Genomic DNA, 26,802 nt, shown 5'->3' with positions numbered 1-26,802 from the left:
ATCACTAGGCTTGCTGCATAGAGGGAGAAGGATAGTGATCCCCAAAAGAACAAGTTCCAGAGAGCTTTAAAGATTTTGGGTCAGTACATGATTTGCTTAATTCAGCTTCTTTGTTTTATTCTGCCAATTTAGTCTGTCTTATCCCTGTGGAGGCAACTGTAGGCTACATGATCTAGAAAATGGTTGTAATCCGAAGAGACACAAAAAGGGAAGTTGTTACGTCTCACCTCACTATTCTTTATACCAAAAACCCTTTAGGTTTAACAGAAGGAATTTCATGTTTGGGAGTGGTTAAGTTTGGTACTATACGTGGGAAGTAGTATGAATAAACTGAATTTTATTAGATTGCTGTTATGCAAACACAACTTTTCTTTCTTCTTCATAGGGGCCATTTGTTGTGGTTTTCATTGATTTGGTTGTTTTAAAGGTTGATGGTTTATTGATGATAAATGACTGATGCTGTAGCTACAAGAGTTGTTAGCTGGGAATTTTTCTTTGCTACAGTACTGAAGAAACAAATGACTCCTAAGGGTTTGTGGCTTTTTGTTCTTAAATTTTATTTCCAGAAATTCTACGTGCTAAGCATTCTGCTTTAGAGATAAACAGGGAAGTTTGTATCTTGAGAGATGCTGTGTTACTGTTTTTCTGTTCTGGAGATTTACTGTTTATTTTCAATATTAAAAAGTATCCTTGTCAGACAGGCTGTGTGTCCTATGCTTTACAGTCCTTGTTAGACTTTGTCAATTTGCTTTGATGTCACATGGGTCATTAGTATTTATCATTTCATACACAGGAGTCGGTGTTTATAAACCAGTGAATTTTTGCCATTAGGTTACTTGATGCTGCTGTAGAACTCAGGAGCTCCTTCCTGGTAGTGGCCAGGGAGCTGCAGACCCTGCAGTGAGTGGCACTTGGCACTGGCAGGGAGGAGTGTGGCTGGTGGGGCCTTCATCTGGTGCCTCATCAGTTTTGAATTCCTAGATGCCCTAAGTTGGTTTTGGTGTAAAGCTCTTGTCTGGACAAGCAAATAAGATCCCATTGTGGATCATTTTAGACACAGAAATGTGATTATATCCATCCTAGCAACTTCTTCTCATCCCATGTGTGACAGATAGGGGCAAGTCACGCTCTGTTCTTGGATTCCTGTATCCCTAGGTCAACAACTTTTATTTTTAGGTAAGGTTGTCTTACGAAAAAAGATCCTTTGCAGTAAAAAATTACTCTTTCTTTGAATAAACAGTCTTTTGCTTAGCATATATGCAGTAAGCTGTGATTTGAATCTGTTTTTTCCAAGGAGATAACTTCTTGAAGACTGGTCTAATTCCAGAATCTCATAGACTGAAAGAACATCAGGCAGGGCACTGGCACTCTGTTTGATTGCGCTTCTTCTTGGTTGCTTGAGCGAATATAGGGCTTTTGAGGAAAAGATTTTTGCATCCTCAGAGACTTGCCTGTAAAACTTCTCAGAGAAAATACTTGATACTGATCAGAGAGAGTACTTGCAACACAGTTCAGGAACCCAAGTTATTTTGGGAAGCATATGAGGTCCACAGAATGAAGGGAATATGTTTCCCTGGCAAGTGGTGCTTTGTCACTAAATTTAGTGCAAGACACTAATGTTTTTATCATATACTTAGAATTCCCTTCCTTTAGAATATTGGATTAATAGTTTATGACATAGAGGTTAAAGTTAAAAATCTGGTTAAAAACACTGAAACGTATAGTAAGTGGAATTAAGTAAGATTTCTAGGTAACACAAGTATCATAAGAAGTACCTCTGCCTAGCTGTTGTCAAAGTTTGTGTTTGTCTTGCAAGTGAAATAAGCCCTGTCAATAGAAATTAAGCTTTTTCCTCAGGAAGGTGTTTGTACTAGAAGTGGTCTTCTCTACTTTTCCTACTGCAGGCCTTGATTTAACAAGATTCAGAGAATGAACCTTGTTTTCCCACAGAATTAATTTCAGTAAGGCATATAAAAGGAATTTTGGCAGAAATGTAATGGCAGCCCTGCTGTCTCCTGTTAAACAACTTTTTAAGGATTAGGTACATTTTTTGTGCTTAGATGAGGGTCATTATGCAGCTGGTGTGGAAGGAAGATACCCAGGTTGGGGGTAGCAGCCTTTGAAAAGAAGAGGATTTTCCACGTGGTCCCAGTCGTCGCTGCGCCCGTGCGTTTTTCCGGTTGCGTAGGCGCTGAGAGGCTGTTAGCTCGCTCACTGCCTCCACAATGTGACCAGCAGGGCCTTTGGAAGACTTCTTGAAACATGCTATTATAGGCTGCTTTGTGATGAAAAGAGGTCTTACAAATATCTTGAAATTTAAACAGAGCTATTGTGGGTTTTCCTTTTGTGTGCATATGTGTGTTTGTCAGCCAAATCATTTGTTCAAAGTTAATCTCAATTACAGAGCATATTGTTCATAATCCCCCATGGCTCCAAAACAATAGCAGAGTGTATGTCTGTTTGAATATATATTTACATACTTACATGTGAAATATGTTTGCTTATATATATAATTTTGCTTCTAAAGTGGTGATTCATGTTAAAGAGATGGATATTTCATGCAGGATCCTGTCTTTTGAGCAGCACCATCCTAGGGAAATACTGCAGGAAGGCCTGAATGGAATGAGCAGGCTTTGATCCTGCAGCCAGTCAGTTGATGCAGTTCCCTACATGCAGTGCTGGGATTCATCCCAGCACAATGGATGGTAGGGTAGAGTCTGGGGGGTTCAGCTACTTGGAGACAGAAAGGTTTTGTGTGTCTTTAATTTTAATACGTATGTCTTCTATTCTAATATCTCTGCTTTTCTTCTACTCCCTGAGCATAAAGGAACTGGTAGGCAAGAGTTGGAAAATTTAAATAAGCCACAGGTTGTATGTGCTCTGCATAATCCCCACCAGAGAGCCCCAAACTGCAGTAACTTCCTAGAGAACTTGGGCTGTGATTTAGTGGCGTAGGAGCTCCATTAGCAAGGTGCCCCACGTTTTCTCCTTCTGCTGTGAGAAGGTGCTCATCCTTTTTCAACTGTATTTAGCAAGGGATTCCCTTAAAATCTTGGTTTGTATCTGCTGAGACATTGCCAAGCAAAGCTTGCAACTGCACCAAGTGTTTGCAAGTGTAAATTTTTGTTCTGCAGTGAATGCTGTAGTCCTGTCACAGTGGGTGTGTAAAATTGTGGTGGTATTGCTGAGCTATTGTAGTCTCCCTATTGCTGTTTATTTGATCGAGGTGTGTTTCTTGAGTAATTAATGTTATTATATTATATATGGGTGTTTGTAGGGGTTTTCTTCCTGTGGTCTCTTCGTAGCTTTGGGTTTCCTGGCTCTGGATAAACAGTTTGCTTCCTTCTACCCCTTGCTCAGCTCTTGTTCTTGTCAGATGGACAAGAAAAAAGGTCGTGCACAGGTGGAAGGTGAGGCTAGAACTGAAGATACTTGAAGATAAAACACTTTGCTTAAAGAGATAAATCCTGCACAGGGACATTTCAGTTTGTAATCAAGGTATTATGTAGAAATGAACTTTGAAAGCTGGTTAGGATGTCCAGAATAATACAGGATATAAAGGTAATATAGACAATGCAGAATTGTAATACAGATTTGATGGGAGGGAGAAAGTATTTTGTCCTTCATTTTTTCTAAGATTTTATGTCAGATTTGAAAATATAGTCATAACAATACCATAGATAGGAATAATAAGATTACTCTACAAGAAACAGGTCTGTAAGAAACACAAGACTAATGGTAATTTTAAACTTGCTAGATTTTACTGGAAGAAATTAGTGCTTTCCAGAAAAGTCTCTGAAAAGAGGCAAAATTTAAGGCATGCCTTAGGGTATGGGGACTTCAGGCCCTTAAAAGAATCCCAGCAATTACCTAACCTGCCAACTTTCCAACAAGATAAATGGAAGCACTGTAGCTTGAAGGTGCCTTGGTTTGAATGAGATGCAGTAAGGTCTCTCTGTTCTTTACAGGCATCATAGATCTGATACTACTTATAAAAGAAGAATAGACTTGGTGCCCTGCTGACTAAATTGTCCTCTAGAGGAGTATTAGTTACAGAGCTTCTTTGTTAACTAGGCTGTATGCTTAAACCTCTGTGAATTTCTCCTATTAGCAGGCTTCCTAATAGCTTTACATGTAGATATGCTAAGTAATTGCAAGTGTATCCATGTAATTGACATATATAATGTGTATGTGTATACTGGTTTATATATAAATAAATGTTTGTGATGTGAAATTTGCACAAATTCACTACTGTTCTGTTAAAATGAGGCAAAAGAAAGCATTAAAATTCTGATAATGGGAGAACAGAAAGTTGACTTCTGCTCTTTCTGTCCAGGTGCTTCAATTTCAGTCTTTCTTCTCCTTCTCTTTAATTTCCCAATTAGCTTCTTTATTTAAGAGAGGTGTTTCTAAAGCCTCTGTAGGCTGCAAGTTACCCAGTTGCTTGCCAGCTCAGGCTTTCTGCATTAGAAAACTAAGTAAGGCCTCGAAGTGTATGTTAACAGAAAAGAAAAACAACAAAGTCAAAACACACAACCCATATCCCCCCAAACAAATTTCAAAACCCAAACCACCCTGTATAGAACAGCTGATATTTCTTATTTTAGCCCACTTGAAGACAATGTAGGAGATTGTGTTGCACAGACCAGACTTCTAGATAGGTAACAATCTTTTGTGCCATCCAGAGATAACTTCTTTCTCTGTTTTCTTCATGTGTCTGATGAGCGAAGACTATTATTGCATCTTGAGCAGATACATTGATTGTAAAGTTCCCCATTCCTGGGAGAAAATCCCACGTGGGGGGTGCAAAGCCCTGCTGGTGTGCTGTGCCTGCCAGGCTGCGCCCTCAGCCTGCACTGCTTCGAGGTGGTGGCATGGCTTGACAATTTAAAGAAGCTGGTGTCATGCAAGCTTTTCTCTTCCTTTTCCACCTTGGTGAAGGAGTTTCATCAGGTGGGTGAAGAAATGCCTGGAAAGCAGGCACTCAAGAAGATGCCTGAGACTCACCAGTTGTTCTACTCTTGTGGAAGGCTGGAGAAATCGCGGTGACCTTATGAGAAGAGTGAACTTCAGTCCCATCCTGAAGTTTTGCCTTAGCCTGTGAACAGCATATAATTTCATCAAGGACAGTGCTAATTTTTTCATGGTTTTTCCTTTTTTCTGGCAAATTTGTTTTTTTCAAGTACTTCAGTTTGCCAACACAAATGAAAGCTTTACTCCACACACCCTTTTAAAACCTTTGTTATTCTAAACATAAACCTGTGTGCTTTCTATATCATCTGTCAGTTGTGTGCCTATCTGTTTTTTAGACAGAATTTATGTTCATTTAGAATAGGCTCTATTCTGCAACATTCAGTTTTCAGAGGTTTATTATATGCTTTTCAGCAGCATTTGTTTTATCAGCACTTCCTGCAGCATTTGTTACACATGACGACAGCAGCAATTTGATTCCATTTAGAAAAATACCATATTATGTATGGAAAAGCAGTAACTGCTTACCTGTTTGCCAAATACATTCTACTGTGAAAAATATCTAGTGTTGCTCTATGCAGTACCAAGCACTGTTATTTCTTGTTTACATTTTCTACAGCTGATAGTTCCAAAAACCCCAATGAAAATAGTTTATTGCCCACTTCATAATTAAATTTCCATTTGCATGTATTTGGAAGTCTACTCTTGAGAGAATGCAGCATCTACACGTAGACTGAAGTTTTGGCCTTAATTTTGGCTTTTCATGTGCCTGATGGCATACGGGTACAATTTCATGCTTGTCAGAAAAAGCAAAATTTAACTGTGGTGAGAGTTGTTCTTGAAGTATTTGTGGGAACTCCTTGGAAATAAGGCCTGCAAGATGCCCTGCAGAGAGCTAGGTCGGGTGGTTTGTATTCCCTGCCTTTACGCACAAGGAGGAATAACAGGCAGCATTGCACAAGGAGGAATAACAGGCAGCATTCTACGGCTTCTAGTGAATGTTAGCAGTGCCTAAACTGTTACTCCTTCTCTTCCTGTGCCTTGGAGGACTGACCATGTCCTGTCTGTGAGGGGAACGTGTCTGTGAGCCTCTCTTGTAATGGAGGTAGCCATCATTGGGCAGGGCTCTAACTCACACCATGTGAGTTCTGTCCATGTTCCGTGACTTCTAAAAAACTTCATTTTTGTTATGAAAATTAGGCAGCACTAAGGCTTCGCTTCCTGAGCTCTTTGCTCAGGCAGAACCCAGTTCTTTTTGTGCTATTTGGACAAGGGGTCATGCTGTCTGTGCTGCAACCACTTGCATGAGCCAAACAAATGAAGTCAGGATGAGTCAAACTAATGCACCCTGTCATGCCAGTTATTTCAAGTCTCAGGGGTCATTTGATGACCTGATCTATATGTGAGGTAGATCTGTACTTTTTTGAGCTGTAATTTGCTAATAGATATAGCAACATAGTAACACGTTCCTCATGACCTGCCAATAGCTACAGAAGCATGGCAATATTGGCACCTTTTGGTTTGTATGAGGTTTTTCTGTGATGCTTAGGAATTAACATTTTTTCTGACAGTTGGGGAGCATGTGCTTGCTTTGTCACAGCATTCTTGGTTTCTCATATCTGATCTTAAAATTATTTGAAACCCCTAATTACTCCCACAGATTCGAAGACCAGTATAACTCCTGTGTTACAGCTTGAGGGAATATGTCCAGCAGTTCATAGTTAGAATTCAAATGTGCTGTGACCTACAGAGGAAATTTCTCATTGAAAATGCAGCGCTTATGAGCTGAAATGGAGTACCTGTTTAGCAGTGTATTCAGATGAAATTGAAGAGAACCTCTGAGCTGTACATTGGTATTTGGTGGAAGTGGAGAAGCAGCAGAATACAGTTCTTGTATTGCACCTTGTTCCTTGGGGGCCAGCGGATCCAGTGGTGCTGCTGAGGGCAGGGCCTCTTCTCATCTCCTTGTTGCAAGGCGAAGGACCTGCAAGGGGGTGTTACAGAGCTGTATATTTTACACTCTTCTCTCATTGTAGGGGTTTAGAGTGAAGTGTATAAGCTGTGATTGTAATGGTAGCAAATGCCAGAATTAAATACTGTGTGAAAATGAAACTGATGTATCATTTTCATTAGTTTTGGTATGCTCAGGCAGAATTTGTGGGATTAATTTTGAAAGCTTAATCCAGATGGAAAAGGTTAAATTCAATGCTGAATGAATTTGGTTCCAATTAATTTGTTGCCCTTGCTTGCTCTTTTTCTCAAAAGAGTTAGAGATTAAGCAGAGAATTGTGCATACCGTCTTTGTTTTCTGCCATCATTTAACTACGTGTTAAATGTTAAAGACGACCTCTCAGTTATCTGCTACAATAAGTAAACAAATGAATCTATTGCCATGCCAGCTCTTGAGTCCTGTGGCCTGAGTATTCATGCAAGTACTTATGGTCAGTTTTTGTTTTTGCTCAGGATTTATCTGGATCCATTGACGACTTGCCGACGGGAACTGAAGCAACCCTCAGCTCAGCTGTTAGCGCGTCAGGCTCCACGAGCAGCCAAGGGGAGCAGAGCAACCCTGCACAGTCTCCGTTTTCCCCTCATGCTTCTCCACATCTCTCTGGCATCCCTGGGGGCCCATCGCCTTCCCCTGTAGGCTCACCCGTTGGAAGCAACCAGTCAAGATCTGGTCCCATTTCTCCAGCGAGTATTCCAGGTAAGTTTGTTCCAACAAGCAAAATTAAACCAATTGCTAGGTTTATTAAATACATAAATAAATACTCCCATATTTCAAAGTAAGTTATTTTCTGAGAATCCTGCATTTTCAGGGCCTTTTTCTGAAAAAAATTAGTCTTTAAAGCAGAAGTAAATTCAATCAAAACGTCAACTACCAAGCCTTCAGAATGCTCAAAATTCTGAACTTGACTCCGCATAGGTGTTCAATAAATGTCTTTATCACCAACCAATGTGAATACTTAATTGTAGTTTTTGTATTTGGTTTGTGTGTCATTTGTCACATACTTCTCTCGATTATTTACAGTCCTTGTTTTGTTCTAACTGTGTATTTTTGTTGGGTTTGGCTCTTGAGCTTGAATGGTGGTTGCAGACCTGCAGGATGAGGCAGAAATTTTCCAACTCTGTATTGTGGCAATGTAATTTTGGACATGAATACAGAATATTGTATGAGATATTTCTTAATATTTGCAAAGCTTAGCAAGTTACTTGGGATTCAGCCCCATCAGTAGTAATTGGAATACCAGTGGCAGGATTGCCACTTGCTCTCTTGTGCAATTTAGAGTATGACACACAGTCATGTATATTCAGAAATTTGTGGAAATCTGTTAAGATATCCAGAAAAAAAAAGGCATACATTAATTTCAGTTCTTACCTTATCCCCACCCATCTGGCATGTTACTTATTCCAGAGGGTCAGGCAGCAATTTGTATTTTGTATTCCAGGTGAGTTTCTGATGCTCAAGTTTTTTTTATTATCTTCTGACATTTTGAATACTAGGGGGATTCCTAGGAGTAGGAGAGTGCTGACATTACCCTAGGGATAACATCAGTTGCTGACAAAACCACAAAATAATAAACATGGGCCTCAGTTAAAAGAAACAAAAGCAGAAGTGCCTTTTTTTAGGTGATTCAAGTGTTGCTGTAAACCAAATGCTGGTTAAAATTCAGAGAGTAGAATGTGTTTTGGTATTTGATACAAAGGTATCTGTGTAAAATGTTCTGCCTGTTTGTCTGCAGAGGTTAAACTAGATAAGCAGGGGGAAGTAAGCTCAGTGCACACAGGAATGTTTAGTACTAAATGTGGCCTGAGCATGTTGAGCCCTGATGCTGCGTGCATGCCCTGCAGTTATTTCATACCTCTGCAGCCATTCTGACTGGCAGCACATGCTCAGGTGGAGCAGGAGTAGTGGGGACAGCATTGTATGCGGTGTGGTAGCTTTGTATTTCCAAGGTGGTTCCCATTTTTTGGTGTAGAAGTCCATCTCTGTTGTTGAGTGAAGCCAGATAGTCCACCTGGCTGGAAAGGTAACATTTTGCCACGGTCAGATTCAGGTGAGTAAATAGATTGACATTTTAGCAGCTTGTTTGCTGAATAGGGAAAAATGCTGCGACGCTGAAGATTGCTTTCTTGTAGCCATGATATGTAAGGATGACCAAAAGTGTGTAGGGAGAGAGTAATAACTTTTATGAAACCACCTAATCCTCATGGGGTAAAAATAGAAGGGACATGGACTCAGAGGTCAGGGTCAGAGTCAGGGTCACTTCATCGTTTCAGTTGAGCCCCAAAAGCTCGTTTTATAACTCACCTAGTGAAAAGCATTGTCTCTACATAGAAACTGTGCCACCATTTTGCACGGTGGTTTTCTGGTCTGCTGCAGTAACACAAAAGCAATTCTTAGGAACGATTTTTATGAATGGTGCTAAATCAAAATCACCCTGCACTGTTTCCCTGTCATAGGCAAGCTTCTGGTCCCTGAAGCTCTTGCTAAAGGTGAACTCCCAGACGTGAGCTAAGGCAGCGCTCTCCAGAGGGCAGCCGGGCAGCTGCGGTGCCATCACTGCTGCTGCTGCTGCTGCTGCTTCTCGAGCTGCAAAAAGAGAAGCAAGGCTGCTATTTAAAACCCTGTGATAGAGGGATGCTGCTGGGTGCTGGAGCTTTCAAGCCATGTGAATTAGACTCTGCTTTCACCTAACTGTGTTCACACCATTGTTCTTCATTACAAGGACTGTGGTAGCTTTTATCATCAGCTGCATTCATGAGACCCTAAGAAAAAGTATCACAGAGCTTGTTTGCATTTCTCCGGCTGTTTGCAGCAGTCAGGTTGTAGACATTTTTAAACATAGATTGTGTAGTACAGCACCTTGCCTTTAGTAATTTTGTTCTCTGCTATTTTCTTCTCCGTTCTCACCCTACCCTTGTTTGTTCTGACCTCATTCCTCTCCTATTACCTCCTGCGATGTTGTGCCACAGTTTCTCAATGTGACATAGATTGGCTCTTTCAATCATTCTCTCTCCAGCAAGTCATTGTAAAATGAGCAGCTGTTGTGTTGCTGATAGCTATAGCTAGGGAAAGCCAAAATGTTGCAGGAGGTTCTTGGTAGGAAGACTGTTAAAATAAAGGTGTTGCTTTCCCAGGGTTTACTGTAAGAGAAGCATCCTTTTCCCAATAGCTCCTTCCTTGCAACAAAATTGAAAACTAATTTAACATCAAAATGGCAGACAAACAAACAGCCCCCTATTAAACCTCCCAAATGGCTGATTCTCTTCCACTGCCTGTTTAAGCTGTCTCCGCACCCCTCTGCAATCCTGCCACCCTGCATTGCTTTCTGCTGCACGCCACAAATTTCACAGGAACAGCCTGGCACAGGCAGCACTGACATTGGCACGTCCCTAGCTCAGTGGGCATTTCCTTCCTGTGCTCTCTGAAATGCTGGATGGATATTTTGTGTGGTAAGTGGCACATGCATATACAGCCTTTGTTTCCATTCACATTACCAGAATAGACCAGGGAGATTAACTCCTAAGAGCAGAAAAAGCAACTTGGATGGATTTTGTTCAGAAAGGTAGTTTTCTCTCAAAATCAGAAGACTTCTTGTTCAGATGTATGTTCATTACAGGCTGAAATCCTACTTGTCTATGATTTCTACTGATTCAAAATGACATTAAGATTTCTTATTAAGTAGATCATTATTCTGTTTTGCCAGAAATCCTGATCTCTTTATTTTGTAGCCATCTTTATAATTAGGGTACATATTCTTCCAAAGAATGAGATGTGATGCCCCGCACTGCTTTGGGTCTTGAACTGTGCCTTACTCAACCCTAAACCATTAGTGGAAGCTGACACAGCATATATCAAAATGCACTGCTGTTGCCAGAAGATTTAGTGGCTGTTAATTTCACTTTTCTCTTTTTTTTTTTTCCCCTTTCCCTCCTGCTCTAACAATTCCAGTTTACTAACAAAGCAAAAATGTAAATAAGCTGAGCTCCCCTTTCTCCCCCCATCCCCAATTTTGATCTCACTGGCCAAAGGCTTTTGTCAGCTCTTTCTCCCTTGCGGTGTAAGCAGCAAATTTTTTTTAATATTAAGAGTTCTGTGAAAGATTGCTGATAGGCCAGGAATCCCTTAACCCATGATGGACAAGCAAATTTTGTACAAGTTAATAGATTCTATTGTTTTTAAACCCCTACAGCAAATTTTATAGAAGAGAAGGGTATGCTATGCTAATAATGAGTAGTAAATGCTGCCTTTAGAAATACGTGATTTTTTTTCACATGGATCAGTATTTTGACTTCACTTACATAGATCAGTATTTTGACTTCTGCTTTCTGAAGAAACAAGTTTATTTTCACTCTGTTAAGCTTCAGCTACATTGTTGTTCTTACTACAATTGTTGTCTCCTTTCACTGAGGAACTTGCATACAGATGAATTTACAATTTTCGGAAAGAATCCATTTGTGGATACTCTGGTTTAGGAGTGTTATTGCCGGGCTTCTTAATTTTTGCTAACCAGTCAGTATCCTCCTCTGATTAAAAATACCCCAAATTTTAATTGTGATAATTGTGTGAATCAATGGATGTAATCCATTCAGTGTTAAACTCTACTGTCTGCAAACCTGGAGGTCTTACACACCTAGCTGGCTTGAATTCCAGGATCCATCAGAATTACAGCATTACAGCCAGCACTCCAGGCAAAAAAGAGGAGCAAGAGGGAAATGGGATACCCAGATGGAACAGTAACATGAAATCTTGTCTTGGTGTGCTTGTTAGTCAGTGTGTGTGACTAAAATGCTGCGAGAAGAGAAACATGAGCAGCAGTCTATCATAGTCCAAAAGGACATTGTACTGCAAGAATCTGAATAGGAGTGATGCTTTCTTTCATACCTTATAAAAGAGAAACCTACCAGTTGAACCAGTTTCCAGAAGATACTACAGTAAAACAATATTTTTAATGTAGATCTTGTTTTAAAAAAGAATTTGGAAAAATATTTTCCTTGGGATTGAGCTATTCTACATACTTACCCTGTGAACCACCACTATTTGTATATTATGTGGCATGGACCTCTTTTAAATATTTTTGAGGTAGAGATGAAAGTGGCACTGTTTAATGTCTTTGTGGGTGACATGGACAGTGGCATCAAGGACACCCCCGGCGAGTTTGCCGATGACACAAAGCTGTGCAGTGCAGCTGACACACAGAGGGAAGGGATGGCATCCAGAGGGACCTGGGCAGGCTTCAGAGGTGGGACTGTGTGAGCCTCATGAAGTTCAGTAAGGCCAAGTAGAAGGTCAGCACCTGGGTCAGGGCAATCCCAACAGATACAGACTGGGCAGAGAATGGATTGAGAGCAGCTCTGAGGAGAAGGACTTGGGGGGTGTTTGTGGAGGAGAAGCCCAGCAAGACTCAGCAATGTGCACTTGAAGCCCAGAGAGGCAACCTTTTGCATCAAAACCAGTGTGGCCAGCAGGGTGAGGGAGGGGATTCTGCCACTCTGCTGTGCTCTGGTGAGACCCCACCTGAAGTTCTGCATCCAGCTCTGGATCCCCAACACAAGCAGAACCTAAGTTGGAGCAGGTCCAGGGAAGGGCCGCGAAGGTGGTGAGAGGGCTGGAGCACCTCTTCTGGAAGTCAGCTTGAGAGAACTGAGGGGTTTTTGGGGGTTTTTTGGGTTTTTTTGGTGGTTTTTTTTGGTGTTTGTTTGTTTGTTTGTTTGTTTGTTTGTTTGTTTGTTTGTTTGTTTGTTTGTTTGTTTGTTTGTTTGTTTGTTTGTTTGTTTGTTTGAAGAAGAGAAGGCTCCAGGGAGACCTTATGGCAGGCGGCCTTCCAGCACTTACAGGTGGCTTACAGGAAGGTTGGAGAGGAACTGTTTAAAAGGACACGAGTAACAGGTCCAGGGGGAGTGGCTTTAAACTGAAAGGAGGTTAATATTAGATATTGGGAAGAAGTTCTTCACTGTAAGAGTAGTGAGGCACTGGAACGGGTTGCCCAGAGAATCTGTCAATGCCCCATCCCTAGAAGTGTTCCAGGCCAGGTTGGATGAGGCTTTGAGCAACCTGGTCTAGTGGAAGGTGTCCCTTCCCGTGACAGGGGGGAGGAAGGTTGGGACCAGACAAACTTTAAGATCCTTTCCAACCCAAACAAATGTATAAATCTATTAATTTGTAATACTGTGCTTTTTGTTGATGTTTCAAATACCCTAAAATAATTGCAAAACAAGAGGGGATTATATCCTTGTAAAATGGATGTGATCCCCCTGTCTAGAAAGATTATTTTAACACATCTATCAGTGTTTCTCCCTTGGCTTTTCCGGAGGCAAAAATCTTGCAACAGCTTGTTGCAAGGAAGATGCATGCTGTTCATTGGCATCCAGACCAGAAAAAAGCCAAAACACAAAATGCCATTGACGTAGCTATGTTCTTAATCACTTCTAGTGCACAAAACATCTAATCAGCAGTTTTGCAAATCTAGCATGCTTATAAATGAAATATGTGAATGTTTCACATAGTAGTAGTTTAAAAGCCTTTCTTTTGAATGGTTTGTACAACATTTAGAGTGTTTCTGTCTTTTCAAAGGATGAAAAAATAAGCAAATTGTAAAGTGCTGTAGCTCAAGGCATTGCTTCTAGCACAGGGAGCATCCAGCCTGTGATACCTATTAGAATTCAGTCCAGGTCACAACTGATGAATAATCTGTTGTCTCAAGGCTTCATGAAATAACTAAATAGTCTCAGTCAGGTTTTGTGAGGAGACCGTATGCTGCAAAAGGCACTATAAAAACTCTTATCATACTTGCAACGTTGCCAGAGATCAGGGAGGTGTCCTTCTCTGCAGAGGTGGTCTTTCCAGAACAGGTGCAGGAAATTAAAAGAGACCAAGACACGCTGTTCAAGTTCCGTCTGTTAAGTTTTCATGATGACAGAGGGTTTCATTTTCCACAGGCATCAACCTTCTGTTTTTTATTGGCCCAAAGTTAAGTATCAGATAGAAAAACAGTAAATCCCCCCAAAAAAGCATGCCCTGGGTGGTTATTTTTTATGGTTAGTTTATGGGGTTTAGTTTTAAGTGGTTTCACTTGCTTAATATCTGGTGGATCAATGTTTATATTTCTCAGTCACACATTGCAGTTTTAGTGTTTAATTGCTGTCTTAAGTCAGTGCCAAACATTTCTGCCCTATGGACTGACACCCTGAAGGATCCGGCGCTGAGAGTTGTCCAGCACCCTCCCCCAGATGGCCAGATCAGTGTTCACATCCCCATAGCTGTGCTCTGCCCCATATCTGGTTTGTCCTCTTTGCTGATTCCTGCCAGGCCTGCTTCCAGCATCCTGGCAATGGCTGAGCAGCCCCCATGGTGGGGCATCTGCTGCTGTGGACACTGTGGCAGCACATGTACACAGGCCACTTCTTGTAGCTCTGTGAGTCACTGGTAGCACCCTGCTGGTACAAATCCATCTAGAGTATGAAGGCTGTTGAAATCCAATTAACATATTTGCATAATTATGCATGTGCTCTGCTTCACGTAACAAAATTCAAATATACTTAACCACAGCGGCCAAGATTTGGCAGGTATGTTTGTTGTTAGCTTTAGCTGCATGTTCTAAGGCCATCCTTGGACAGTTACTGTTTACATTTGATCATTAACCTATGCATTACTTTATAACTTTTTTTCTTGACCCACTTATGTTTTTGTCGAGAAATTTAAAATTGTGTGTGTTTGGGTTTGTATGTTTGGGGGTTTTGCTCTGTCATTATTTGGCTACACAAACGTATATCGTCTCTATTAGTGTTGGCAAATAGGGCATTCATTTGCGTTTTATCATAAATTAAAAGGTTGTCTCTCACTCCCTTGTCCCTTGCAGTGATTAATGAGCAAATGGGAAAAGTCTGTCACATCTCCATCGGTGTGTTTTTGTTGTTGACAGATAGTTGTTATATCTAGATAAAATAGAGCATAAATGTCGTAAGGTATTTGGTTTCTATGATGGGATAGGCTGCTGCAGTTTTCACTTTTTCAGTGGACTATGTATCACTGCCGTGAGAGATATTTAAAGTGGCCTTCATGCTTCATAGTTAGTGTCAGACTTGACTAGACAGATACGTGGTGTGTCCCTCCTTCGAAGAAGGAGTCTGTGCAATTGCAAATATGGCTTGAATTAATTCTGTGCCTCAAAAGAAGAACGTTTTCACTACCTCCAGATAATAATTTTTTTAAAAATTAATGAAAAGCAAGATATCCTTTCTCCTCCTTAGAGACAAAATTCATGCGGCTGGAACTGCGACTTGAAAGATTTGAACAGCCCTTTGACAGCATCGCTCTGTAGGTAGATATGGAAGTCAAATTGCAAAATGGGTTTTTAGAAAGCAAACACAAAAGAACAATTCACTCCGTCGGCAAGCTTTTCTGTGTTTTCCCCATTTTCAGATAACACTGGACTCAAATTATTGTGATGTGTTGATTGATTACAGCCGTTAAGTTTCTTAGTAATCAGTTTCATCACTTATTCTCAATTCACGCTTGCACCTTTGATTTCTGTTCCACAACAGGGTGATGTGGGTTGTCGTTGACTAATGAAGAACAGAATTGGTTTCGGCGTGAGACAAACGGAATGGCGACACCAATCCCAAAATGCATTAATCTTTAATAATCCACATCTGCATGTTTATAAATGATATAACCAGGAGTTGCTAATGTTAATACTCCCCCTTCCAAACAGAAGCTGACATAGGAGTTGGTGTTTGCAAACTACATGAGAGGCACGTGGCCGCACGTGGTGCGTGTGACCTTGCGGAGGGAGCTCGCCAGATGAAAGTTCTCGGTTGATTAAAAATACATGAAGAATTGCTTCGCTTCCACACTGGTCTTTGGAGCTTATCGTTGTCGGGCAAGATGAAATATGGCATGATAGATCTTGTCTTCTAGGGAGATCAGACCCACCAAATGGGTTTTGGAAGCAGGTTTGCCTCAAGGTGCTTTTATCCTTTATGCATTCAACTTGCCCTTTTCTCCCTCATCCCTCAGAATTGCTGAGACCAGGGCTGTGTAATATGCCATATAACACAATAAGAAAAACTAGATTAGCTGAGGGTTTGTTCCTTTTGAGGGTAGTATTAGTGAGAGCACATACATTTTGCTACTAAAATGCTCTTTAATCAGAGACAGTGATCTAGCATGAGGAGTAGCAGGCAAGACTAGCTAAATAGTTCATTGCCACGTAGCGCTGCTCCAATTTCCCTGCTTGCTAGACTTGAGAGAGCCAGGAGGAGCAGGGAGAACTCAAACTCCATCACTGATGGTCTTCCAAGTTAATGCTACCTGATTCTGAGAAATTCTTAAACTTACCTGGACCAAGGGAAAAGAAATATGGAAAAGAAACAGCAATTTCACATCATAGTTGCCCTTTGTTTTGTATCTTGCATGTTTTTACACTGCAGATATTATAAACAAAAATTGATCTGTGGTTTGGTTAAAATTTGGCAATGTTAAAGTTAAGAGTTAAGGTTTTTATTAGGTGGCAAATTTTAGAAATGTGTGTCTGCTATGTCTGTTGTGCTTCTCAGGCTCTTGAATGCAGGTGACACAATAAGGAGCAGCTTAGAGAAAACATCTCCTCCTAGTTATAAATGCAGTCTAGAGAATGAGCACTGATAATGAAAAATTCTTCCTTTTGGAACTTGGTTTAAATCCCTAAATAGAATTCGGAGGTTTTAAGTTTCAGGTGTGAGGCAGAGTAGATTTCATTTCTGTAAGGAAAAAATGAGCCGAAAAAGAAATACTACCCTCTCCTTTGTTAGGAGCTTTTAGATATTTAACACTTGCATCAATTGCAGTTTTATATTCTGTTTAATTGACATTTTATAGAAAATTTGAGAATGGTTTTCCTCTAGCTGAAGTATATGCTTTTTGCATTACACATAATTACTACAAACATGTAATGATGTGTCCCAAGTAATTACAGATTACTAAATCCATACAACCCTTTACAATCTTCTACTTCAGTTCAAATGCAAGCAAAACTACCATTTTTCTGGAAGGATTAAAAGGACAGAATGAAAAAACACAGTATGCCTACCAGGTCTGAATCATTCCCTGAAGAACACAGGCACTTTAAAAAAAATTAAGAAAATAAAATTTTCAAAATCTAAAAGCAATTCAGAGGCCCTGTAGAGGCGTGAGAGAAAGTGCTGGCAAGCTGTGGCCACAGCCTCTCCCAACCCCTCTCATCCCAATTCACACCATCGCTTTGGAGGGACACAGCAGCAGAGTGCAAAACATGTGGAGGGTGGTTAAAGGAGACTTTAGAGTGGGGGGAAAAAAGAAATTAAATCAGTGGCTGAGCTTTGAAGAGGTCTGTCTAGTGCAGAGCAGCGAGCGAGTGGGGAAGAAAGGAGCAAGCACCTCATGTAATCTTTCTTCTGGGGACCCAGGTGGACAAATTGGCAACCCTGTTCACTGCCTCCCCCCCAACTCGCTTTGTAGTGTAAGAACTGCTAATCGGATCCATGCTGCTGCAACTGTGGTTAGTTATTAACAGAATAAAAGCAGATTTTTTCAAAAGAATGGGTTGGGGAAAACGGCTCTACAAAATTGCAAGGTTGTTAGAATCTTAAATGCACAGCAGTCGGTTTTTCCCTATTCTGAATTAGGCGATGAATACGGCCTTTCATCTGTCACTGTGCCCATTTCTTCAGAAGGCAGACAAACATTAGGCTTCTCAAACAAAAAAAAAAAGCTTGAAAGAGGAAAAATATTGGGGAACAGGAAGAATAGGAAAATGAGAAGGAGAAATCAGGTTTTGTTTTTATTAATTTGGCCTGGTGAGAGAAATATGAGCTTGCCTGCTCTATTCAGTTCCTGCATGCCAGCCACTGTGAGCCATCATTTGTGAATGTGGGGATTAGAAAAGCTTTAGCTGGTTGCTATCCTGGGCTGCACTATTCTGGACAGGCCTCCAGCAGAAATATCCTTGGCTGGAAACTCTCCCAAGCTTAATGGAAATAATGCATTAAATGGATGGAGAGTTAGGCAGAGGTGAAAGCAGAAAGAATTTGATTCCCCCAAATGAAACTTCTCATAACTGCAAAGTGAAATTACAGGTTTGGGGTAGGTGTTACTGAAGATAGAGAAGCAGATTCTTAGATTTAGGCTGACTTAGGCCTTCTCTTACACAAGTAATTAAATGATACATCCTTAATATTGAGGAGCTTTACTGCCTTCCTGAATTTTGGAATTTGTTGTCAGGCAAACAGGGGCTTGCTGGAAAGCCACTCAGTATTTGGGTGAGTCACATGCTTCTGAAGATTCCAATTGACAGCTTGCTTTGGGCTTATTTCCAAAATCTCAGGAGAAAGTGCTTCACTTTGGTCCAAACACAGAGGTGACTCCTGAATGGGGTGTGGATGAAACAGACCTGGTTAGCAGTTTCTGCTGCTTCTCTCCCTTCCCCTCCAGAGCAAAAAGAGCTTTGGCCTTGGATGGCAATATATTTTCTTTCCTGCCCCTTGCCACCAAGACCATTGTCAGTTCAGGCAGTAATAACAATTATTTCACTTCATACTCCTGAGTATTTGTTGCAGTCTTTATGTCTTTATACCTTACTCAGAGGTTCCACAATCTGGGAATAAATCCTGGATGTCTAATTTGACAGACCCCAGTTTCAGCTACTTAATTCTTTTTTTTTTTTTTTTGAAGTCCATAAAATAATGAATTATTCTGTTGTAAGGGTGACATTTGGCTGGTGTTCCATAAGTAATACCTTGGGACTACACGCTGAGTAATGATGATGAAACAAAATATTGAGTAGCTACCTCATCCTGTCAGTGTCAACTTTGCTTTGAATTAAATGTTATATCATGTCAAACAAGTAGCTTCTACTCATGGAATTAAGATGTTTATGCTTTTGCATTTGTGTGGAGAAAAATCAGAGCTAGGGTTCTCTAGGCCCCATGCTCATTGTTGCATTTTTAATGGAGACTTGAGGCCAATTTAGTACTTAAGTTACAGTGATTTCTTTGAAACTCACCCACAACCCCATTCTTGATATGGTGAATGTGACATAGATAGGAAAAAGCAGGTGGGAGTGTAACTTTCAGGTGTTGGTAGTCTGAGAATTTTACACTTCCATGAGAAGCAAAGTGGGGGGTTTGGCTTCTCGTTGATTTTACACAGATTGTGATACTCACTGACGTATGTTAGGGAATCATGTGTCTTTGAAGCATGATACATTTGTTTTAAGAGGTAATATAGAAAATCAGGGCTAGGCCTGACAACAATCTTGATAACACTTTATGATATAGACCATCCCTAAATCTGGCATAAGTTGATAAGCTCCTTGTTCAGGAGCTTGTACAGAAGCTTGCTGTTACTGCTGTGGAACAAATCAGCTTCCTGCAGTCCCACCTTCAGTGAGCCTCTCAGCCAGCCACCAAAAGCATTCCAAGGCAGGAGAGTTCTGGGTTTGGTCCCAAGTTCCTGACCCAGGGAAATTGTGGAAATTGTCTTGGTAAGCAGGCTGCAGTGGATTACCAGCATTGTAAGGGGTTATTAGCTGCAGTGTGGTGCTAAGCAGAGCCAAAAGGCTTGGTCTGAGTGTGTTTGACTCTCCACATATCCCCAGGACAGCCACAGCTGCTGTGTCTGAAAGGGTCCTCATGTCCCAGGCCTTTTAAAACATCTGCACTCAGATTACTCCATAGATAGGAGGAAGGTTTTAATGTTTTGCATGTCTTAATTTGAGTGGATATGCAGACTACCCTTGCTTTTTAGTGGAATGAATAAGTAAATTTAAAAATACTGTTGATACAACAGGGAGCTTGGCTACAATGCATAAATTAAGGAAGAAAATAATCTTTATTCTTAAGGGGTCATAGGCTTTATAACATGAAAGAGATAAAACAAAACACATGACCAGTTTCCCTTTATGCTACCCATAGGAAAATTTCTTTCCTTTGAGGTCATTTGCACCTCACTTCCAATTTCCTGAAAAGCTCATTTGAAACACTCCCATATAGAAGCCTACTTATGTTCTTTCATTTCTGATGTAGGGATCCGAGACCCGGAATGTCTCTTCTGGTCTGTGAGCATTTATTGTAACATTGACTGTGTGATGATTATCCTATTATTTTATCATATTTCATCCTAATCACTAGATTTTCAGGACCTCATTATTCCTAAAACAAAGTTGTTTCAAGTTCCAGTAATGGTTTGATTATCCTCCTAAACATCATCATGCTCTCTTTCCTCTCTGATATTTAGCCACAAATATATTCTTAGAAAGAAGTCACAAAATTCCAGCTCTAGTTTTTGTCATACTAAATAATACTCACACTTTCAGCCTCCTGTCATTTCATGCTGGTAGCTGGTTCCTATTCCAGTTTATGTTAGGCTTTCTGGGTTTGTCTCTATGAAGGCCCGCCAGTGACACATCAGCAGTGATGTGCTGTCTTACCTCTACTGTAAACAATCCTCCTAATTTATGCTAGTGATCAATTTGTTTCTTTGAGCACCACATGACATAGTTAGGTATAGCTGTTTGTAGGCTATAACCATTTTAGGTCAACAGATATGGTCAGATTTTTCCTTCCTTTTTTCCTCCTGTATCTGCCTGATAACCTACAGCTCTTCAGTTATAAAAGGCCTGGTTCTGATCCATGTATATAAACGTTTGCATTTTTAATATTCCAAGCCAAAAGGTGGTCCCAAGGGTTTCTTAGGTAGTACTTTGATCATCCTTTGTATTGACCAATATTACCTACTTTGTGATCAATCTATGTCATTAATCCAGTCACAGCTCTCAATTCCTAAATTAGATTGGGAATTGTCCCAAAGACAACCCACAAGATCTGTAACTTCTGCCTTTCCTTCGGCCTAGTGTTCCATTTTCAACACAGGCTGTGATCAGTCCCCCACCCTCCAGTTCCTCATGCATCTTAAAATTCCTGTGCTTATACCCTTCCTTCCCCCCTTAACTGGTTATTTTCCAGAGGGAACCTGTTATCACCAGAGTGTTTTCTTGACTCAACTGTTCAGGCATAATTCTGTGAGGTATTGTCCAACTGGTACAGGGCATCACAGCTGAGCATCCTCCAGTATCATTACAGTGATGGGAGCAGAGAGCCCTCAGCATCTTGCAAAACATTGCTGATATGGACTGTAAGGACTCCTCCTCAGCAGAATATCAAAGGTCTGCTCTTGCTTGCTATGTTGACCCTAAGGAATTTACTTTTTACAGTTTAACTCCAAGCCTGTAGCCATAATGCAGTCTCTGTTTAGTACTTTTCTCAGTCCATTTTCACCAAATGTAGTACACATTCTCTCATGACTTCATTTGAAGGGAAGATATCCGAAGTGAAAAAATTTAAAAGCATTTGACATAATGTAAAAAATAGAAAACCCACTTACAAATACAGTATTATGCATTTTTAAATTCCCTTACCTCTTCAGATGACTTTTCTTATTTTAAATAGCAGATACTACATTAGGCAGACTGCTGGTTTCAGTAGTTTTAACAACTAATTTTGCTAGATAGCTATATAAATTTGTATAGCATTTTGCTCCTCTGTTAAGCATAGGGGAAAGAACCAGCATGGCAGCTTCTATCCTTTTAACATGCGTTATTGCATTTTCTTTTCTTTTGCATAACAGTAGTATTGTGAAACATCTGTAGTATTCACTTTGCATAAATTTTGGCCGGTGGAGTATCTCACCAATGTGGCAACAGTGGTATACAAAAGATGGGAAAAGGTCATCCCTGTTTAAACTTTCTTCTGTGTATCACTGGGTCAAAGGAGGCAGTAGTCTGTCAGTAAAAAAGAAAAATACTGGATTTTTTGATAGGTGTAGAAATTATGTTAAAAATGAAAAAAGGTTGTTTTTCTTTTATAGAAGTTTTCCTTCCCTAATAAAATAGAAAAGTCTGTTCATGTGTTATTTAAAGTGTCTTCCAAGAAACACAACAGCAATATTGGTTGAAAGAGAAAAAGATTACTATCATTTAAGGGAAAGAAACGGAAAATCTTTAAGGTCATTTCTTTTCATGACAAAGAAACTTAAAAAGCACGGCAGACAGGATCTTCAAAGGTTTTAAAGTCCTGTCATCAGCTCCCAATCAATAGGAGTTAGATACCCAAATTAAGAGTTCAGTTCAAGTCTTCAAAGGTATTTGGGTGCTTAACCTCCTTTTACCTTTCACATCACTTCTAAGAATAAAATGGCAGTTTGATAGGAAACTCTCTGATGCAGTACCTTCATGTCCAGCACCTGGATAATCTGTAGCACCCACTGATAATCAGTAATGGGTACTTCTCTTGGAAATTTGTTACTTGTACAGAGTTGGCCATATTTATGAAACCGTTTTTCTTTGTGAAACAAAAACTTTGCTTGACAGTTTCTTTAATAAAGGAAAAAATAGCATAAATGTGTGCAGAGACTGACAATTCCAGTGAATCTGCATAACTCCAGAGTCTGTATTGACTGAGAATAGGGATGAAATTGACTTCTTCATAGAAGTTGTACAGGTACTGTTCTACACTTTGACTTTACTGGTCAGTGATTGAACATTTGCCTGTATGGGATAAGGCTCCAGCCAGATAACTGATGTTACTATCAATGTAAAAAAACAAGACACCATCTATAATATGCAAAATATGTTGCCTATCATAGATATTCTCTGCACTATAGCTTCTCTCAAAGTTGCCAAGCATCCACCTAAAGGAGGATCCTCTGAGAGCTATGCGGTGCAGTCAGAACCACCCCTGCTTTTTATTACTTTTTTTTTTAAGTGTTTGTAGAAATCTTAGATGGTTCGCATCAACTTGAAGTGCTCTCTCTGATAGCGGTGCCTGGGGCATACACAGTGGAAGTAGCAGTGCCCTGTGTTAACATGGAAATGCTGTTTGTTTACAGTCTTGAGTCACTGAATCCTTCCTGTCAAGCCGAAAGCTTTCATTATAATGCAGGCACTTACCATCTCCACAGCCTGCTCTTGAGTGACATCAAAACATAAGCTGGAATTTGTCATTATTATTGTCATATGCCTCAGAGTTCGTGAATGGGCTGTGAAACCCAAAGCCTTGGGCGCTGAGTGGCATGTTTGGTCTTTTGGAGGAACAATTCTGCCTCTGGTCCAGCATTTGCATCTCTGAGACAGTTGTCACAGCTGCTCCCGGTAATGTTGACTGTCATGTTTTTAGTGCAAAAGCACCTCATCTGAATAGCTAGGCAGTGGTTACACTCCACATTTCACAGATTTTCTCTTTGTTCTGTATCGATCTGGCCCTTCTTCAGAGTTGCTGCTGAGAGCCGGTGGCTTTGGGACGGGAAGTGGATGGGGCAGACACATTTGCTTTCCTGCATTTATATCCAAGCCGGGGCCCTTGGTTGCTCTAAAGGGCAGCCCCCGCTGCCCCGCTGTCAGCCCGGCTCCCAGCGCCAGCACCCTCCGCAGGATTCCTGCTCCTGCCACTGCAGAGGGGCAGCTGCTGAGCAGGAGGAAATGAGTCTCAGCAGGCACAAATCTATTGCCTGTGTTTTTATTCTTTCCATTTCTTTCAAATGGAAAACAATCTGAACAGTTTCTGAGGATGAGGGGTATAAATCTGTCTGCTGCTATTTATACCGTGCTCGTCACTGCGAGTGTCTAAATGCTTAAAGTATATATTTGCTGCCTAACCTGAGGTGGTCTTCGTATAAAACCAAGAGCAAAGAAGAGTCCTAGGGGATGTCCAGGTCTTATTCTTCCTCCTGCTCAGGCTGAGGCAGGTTGGTGCTTCAGCTTGAGGCTCCTGGGGCATTGGGAGGGTGGTAAGATGGACCTCTGTATTTGACACGGTGTTGAATGGTGACCCAGAGGAGTGACTTGCATCAGTGCAATAAGCATCTGCCTTATTATCCATTAACACTGAAAGGGAGGGAGCATTTTGTGTTCTGAGCCTCACAGACAGCACTGGGAGTGTTCTGCTTGTTTGGGTGGGTAGACAGCAAGAACAAGGACATAAAAATGGATGTGTCTATTCTGGCTAGTTATTTTAATAAATAACTTCCCCTTGTTTTTATTTGAATAATAAGATACCCCTTTTCTGTCTGATCTTTCAAACATTCACTTTCACTATGCGTGCCTACGTGTTATTCTTTATTCCCATATTCTACATGGACATTTAAACAGTATTAAAACCACTGATTCATTTAAATACTTTTTAAACTGTTGTTGTTAGTCATTTTTGTATTGACCAAATTTTTCATTGGTAATATTGTTGGCAGCAGTCCATGTCTGCCTGGCTGGAGGCCAGTTTAAGCTAGGCAGGATGAGCCCTATTGTTCAGCAGACTTGGATTTTGTTAAACTCCCTAACAGAAATATGTGTCAGGAGATTTGCAGCTATAAATTGGATCATGTTGGTGAGGTTGGGAACTCGCTCAGTGCGAAATTGAACATTTCGCCATGCCTGTTGCTAAATGTGTTTGTGCATGTTTCCTCCATGGGTTTCAAAAAATAAAAGGGAAAAAAAAAAAGAAAAACGTATGAAAAAAGCTAGACCTGTTGAGCTCTATCTCTACCTTATACAGCTGGTACTTTCTTTGATGTTGAGTGGTTGAAAAATGCAGCAATACTTGGTTTTGTGCACAGAAATGCTAAAAGCAAGTGTGTTTTCCCTTTTCTCTCTGTGTGTTACAGGCAGTCAGATGCCACCGCAGCCTCCTGGCAGCCAGTCAGAATCCAGCTCCCACCCTGCCTTGAGCCAGTCACCAATGCCACAGGACCGAGGTTTGTTAGGTGTTGGGGCTTTTTCAGTTGGTGCCAAATGCAGCCTTCATTTTAAGTTGCACGTTAGCAATGTGAGATTTCCTGGAATTTCTTTTCTTTTCCCAGGGAAAATAATGACAGTCTTCATTGTAAAAAGCTTGGGGGGTTTCTGTCTCTGGGGAAAGAGCAACTGAATAGCAGGTTTTACCAAACTATAATTGAAAATAAGGTTTTCTTAAAATACAGTGAATGCCCAGAGTATAAAGGCAGTTTCTGTAAATACTTGAGTCATGTCCTGGAGAATACAGCTCTTCGTTGTCTGTCTTGGAATTAAGATGTAGAGAAAGAGTGCTAACTAGGAGCAGTTTTGCTACTGTTTTTAAAATTGTCATCTCTAATATCTTTGCATGGACGCAATAGTCCTCTAGCCAGTTCTAGGATAAAATATCTTTAAATATAAAGGGAAATCAAATATTTAGGTCAAATGGTTCAATCATTTGGAAATCTTGCCATGGAAAACCTTGCAGGCAAGAGCACTGTTCTAAAAGGGTGCTCCCTACCATGTGCTCACAAAAATAAGCAGAGCATTTTTAAGTTAAATTTGCCTTTTATAAACTTTAAGCCCTTTTTCCTTTCACCTCCTTTCTCCCTAGCTGATGGAATACAGTTGTCACAGCTTTGTTGCGTGGCCATACGTGCGATCAACTGCTGTAAATCGGGCATCCTGTCCATGCAGTGGTTAACATGTGCCAGTGACAGGCTTGCAAAACAGACACATGATAACTGTGATAAACATAGAGTTATTTATGAAATGCCCCTCCTAAAATGTCTTGCTTCCAGAAATATCCCAAGTAGCACCATATGGGGATACCATAAATACTAGAAGTTTTCTCACAGTGAAACAAGTTGAACTCACAGAATGACAAATTTCTGGGATAGCATCCAGGAGGAGCTAAGAGGACTCACAAAGAAGAGCAGAGAGTCTTAATTTTTGCTATTTTTCTGGGTTGAATGTCCCCTCCTCCAGAATGCTGATTAATGAGAACATGAAATACAGAATTCCATGCTGATTTGTTCTGTTTCCTTTTCAGTCATTCTTTATACTCAGTTGTTAGTGCAGGGACATATTTTCCCATTAAAAAAATTCAGAATAACATACATGTTTGAAAAAAGAATGCCCTCAGTACCCAATACAAATACATGATGCTTTGTGGAATAGAAGTGTCACGAGGCAGCAATAATGGATCAGATGAAGGCTTTGAAGACCCAAACATCTCAGAAAGATGTGTGCATTTCCTGGCACAACTGGGTTTTGGCATAAAATGTTATGGTGCCCAGTAATAATTAGCTCTGCAAGGTATGTTCCTCACCTGGCTTTAGGGGACAAGTTAGGCAGGTCTGATAGAACTGGAAAGGTCAGACCTCTCTGTTTGGCTGTTGAACAAAACTGGGGTTCAGTGTATGATCAGGAGAGGCAGACAGATATTCAGAAGTAAAACAGAACACAGCTGCCATAATTGGAAAGTCAAACAAGTAAGTAATAGTCAGAGAAGTAAAATTTACAGATTAATTTAGTTTGTTTTTCATCTATACAGTGAGAATTGTGCAGGTATGTTCTTAGAGAAAATGTGTTCAGGAATGTTGCAGGTTTTGAACACTTTATATGCAGAATCTGGTGTAATATGCATGATCCTTGTGACCCAGCTTGTACAAGAAGTCCATTTGCTTCATGCAGGAGATTCAAAATTTGTAACTAGCTAGGTCATATTGATTTTGCAGAACATGTTCCCCAAAGCTTCTCTAAAGTCTGTGCTGTATGCGCATAAACATGCGTGCATTCCCTTTTGTGCCCTGTCATTGATTAGAGGCTCCTTTGAAATGGAAAACTTCACCTTTTAAAAAGGCTGTTACATTAGTTGATTCCTTTGCTTGCTTGAACTGGTTTCCACAGAACTTGAAGAAAGGAAGGAGGGGGAATGATGGGGACTCAAAGGGAAGGTGCTTGTCATTTACTGATAAAAACCTGAGCAGAAAATCGTTGCTGCTAAGGACACCTGATCCTTGGGCATCTGTTACAGTAATTTAAACTC

At 40.5% G+C, this 26,802-nt stretch overlaps 1 protein-coding gene across 5 annotated transcripts in view; it reads left to right on the top strand.

Moving 5' to 3' along the window:
- ARID1B (AT-rich interaction domain 1B) overlaps positions 1-26,802 on the top strand; it is a 243,544-nt gene that overhangs the window by 137,080 nt on the left and 79,662 nt on the right. For all 5 annotated transcript variants that reach the window (XM_031056279.1, XM_031056276.1, XM_031056274.1 and 2 more), the window contains 2 exons: positions 7,435-7,678; positions 24,644-24,733. In XM_031056279.1, the coding sequence (XP_030912139.1) occupies positions 7,435-7,678; positions 24,644-24,733 (334 nt within the window). The remainder of the gene's footprint in view (positions 1-7,434; positions 7,679-24,643; positions 24,734-26,802) is intronic.

The sequence above is a fragment of the Geospiza fortis genome, unplaced genomic scaffold (assembly GCF_000277835.1).
Source record: "Geospiza fortis unplaced genomic scaffold, GeoFor_1.0 scaffold162, whole genome shotgun sequence".
In the NCBI taxonomy this organism is placed as follows: domain Eukaryota; kingdom Metazoa; phylum Chordata; class Aves; order Passeriformes; family Thraupidae; genus Geospiza; species Geospiza fortis.
Note: the sequence above shows the minus strand (reverse complement) of the source record. Positions and strands in the feature narration are given on the sequence as shown.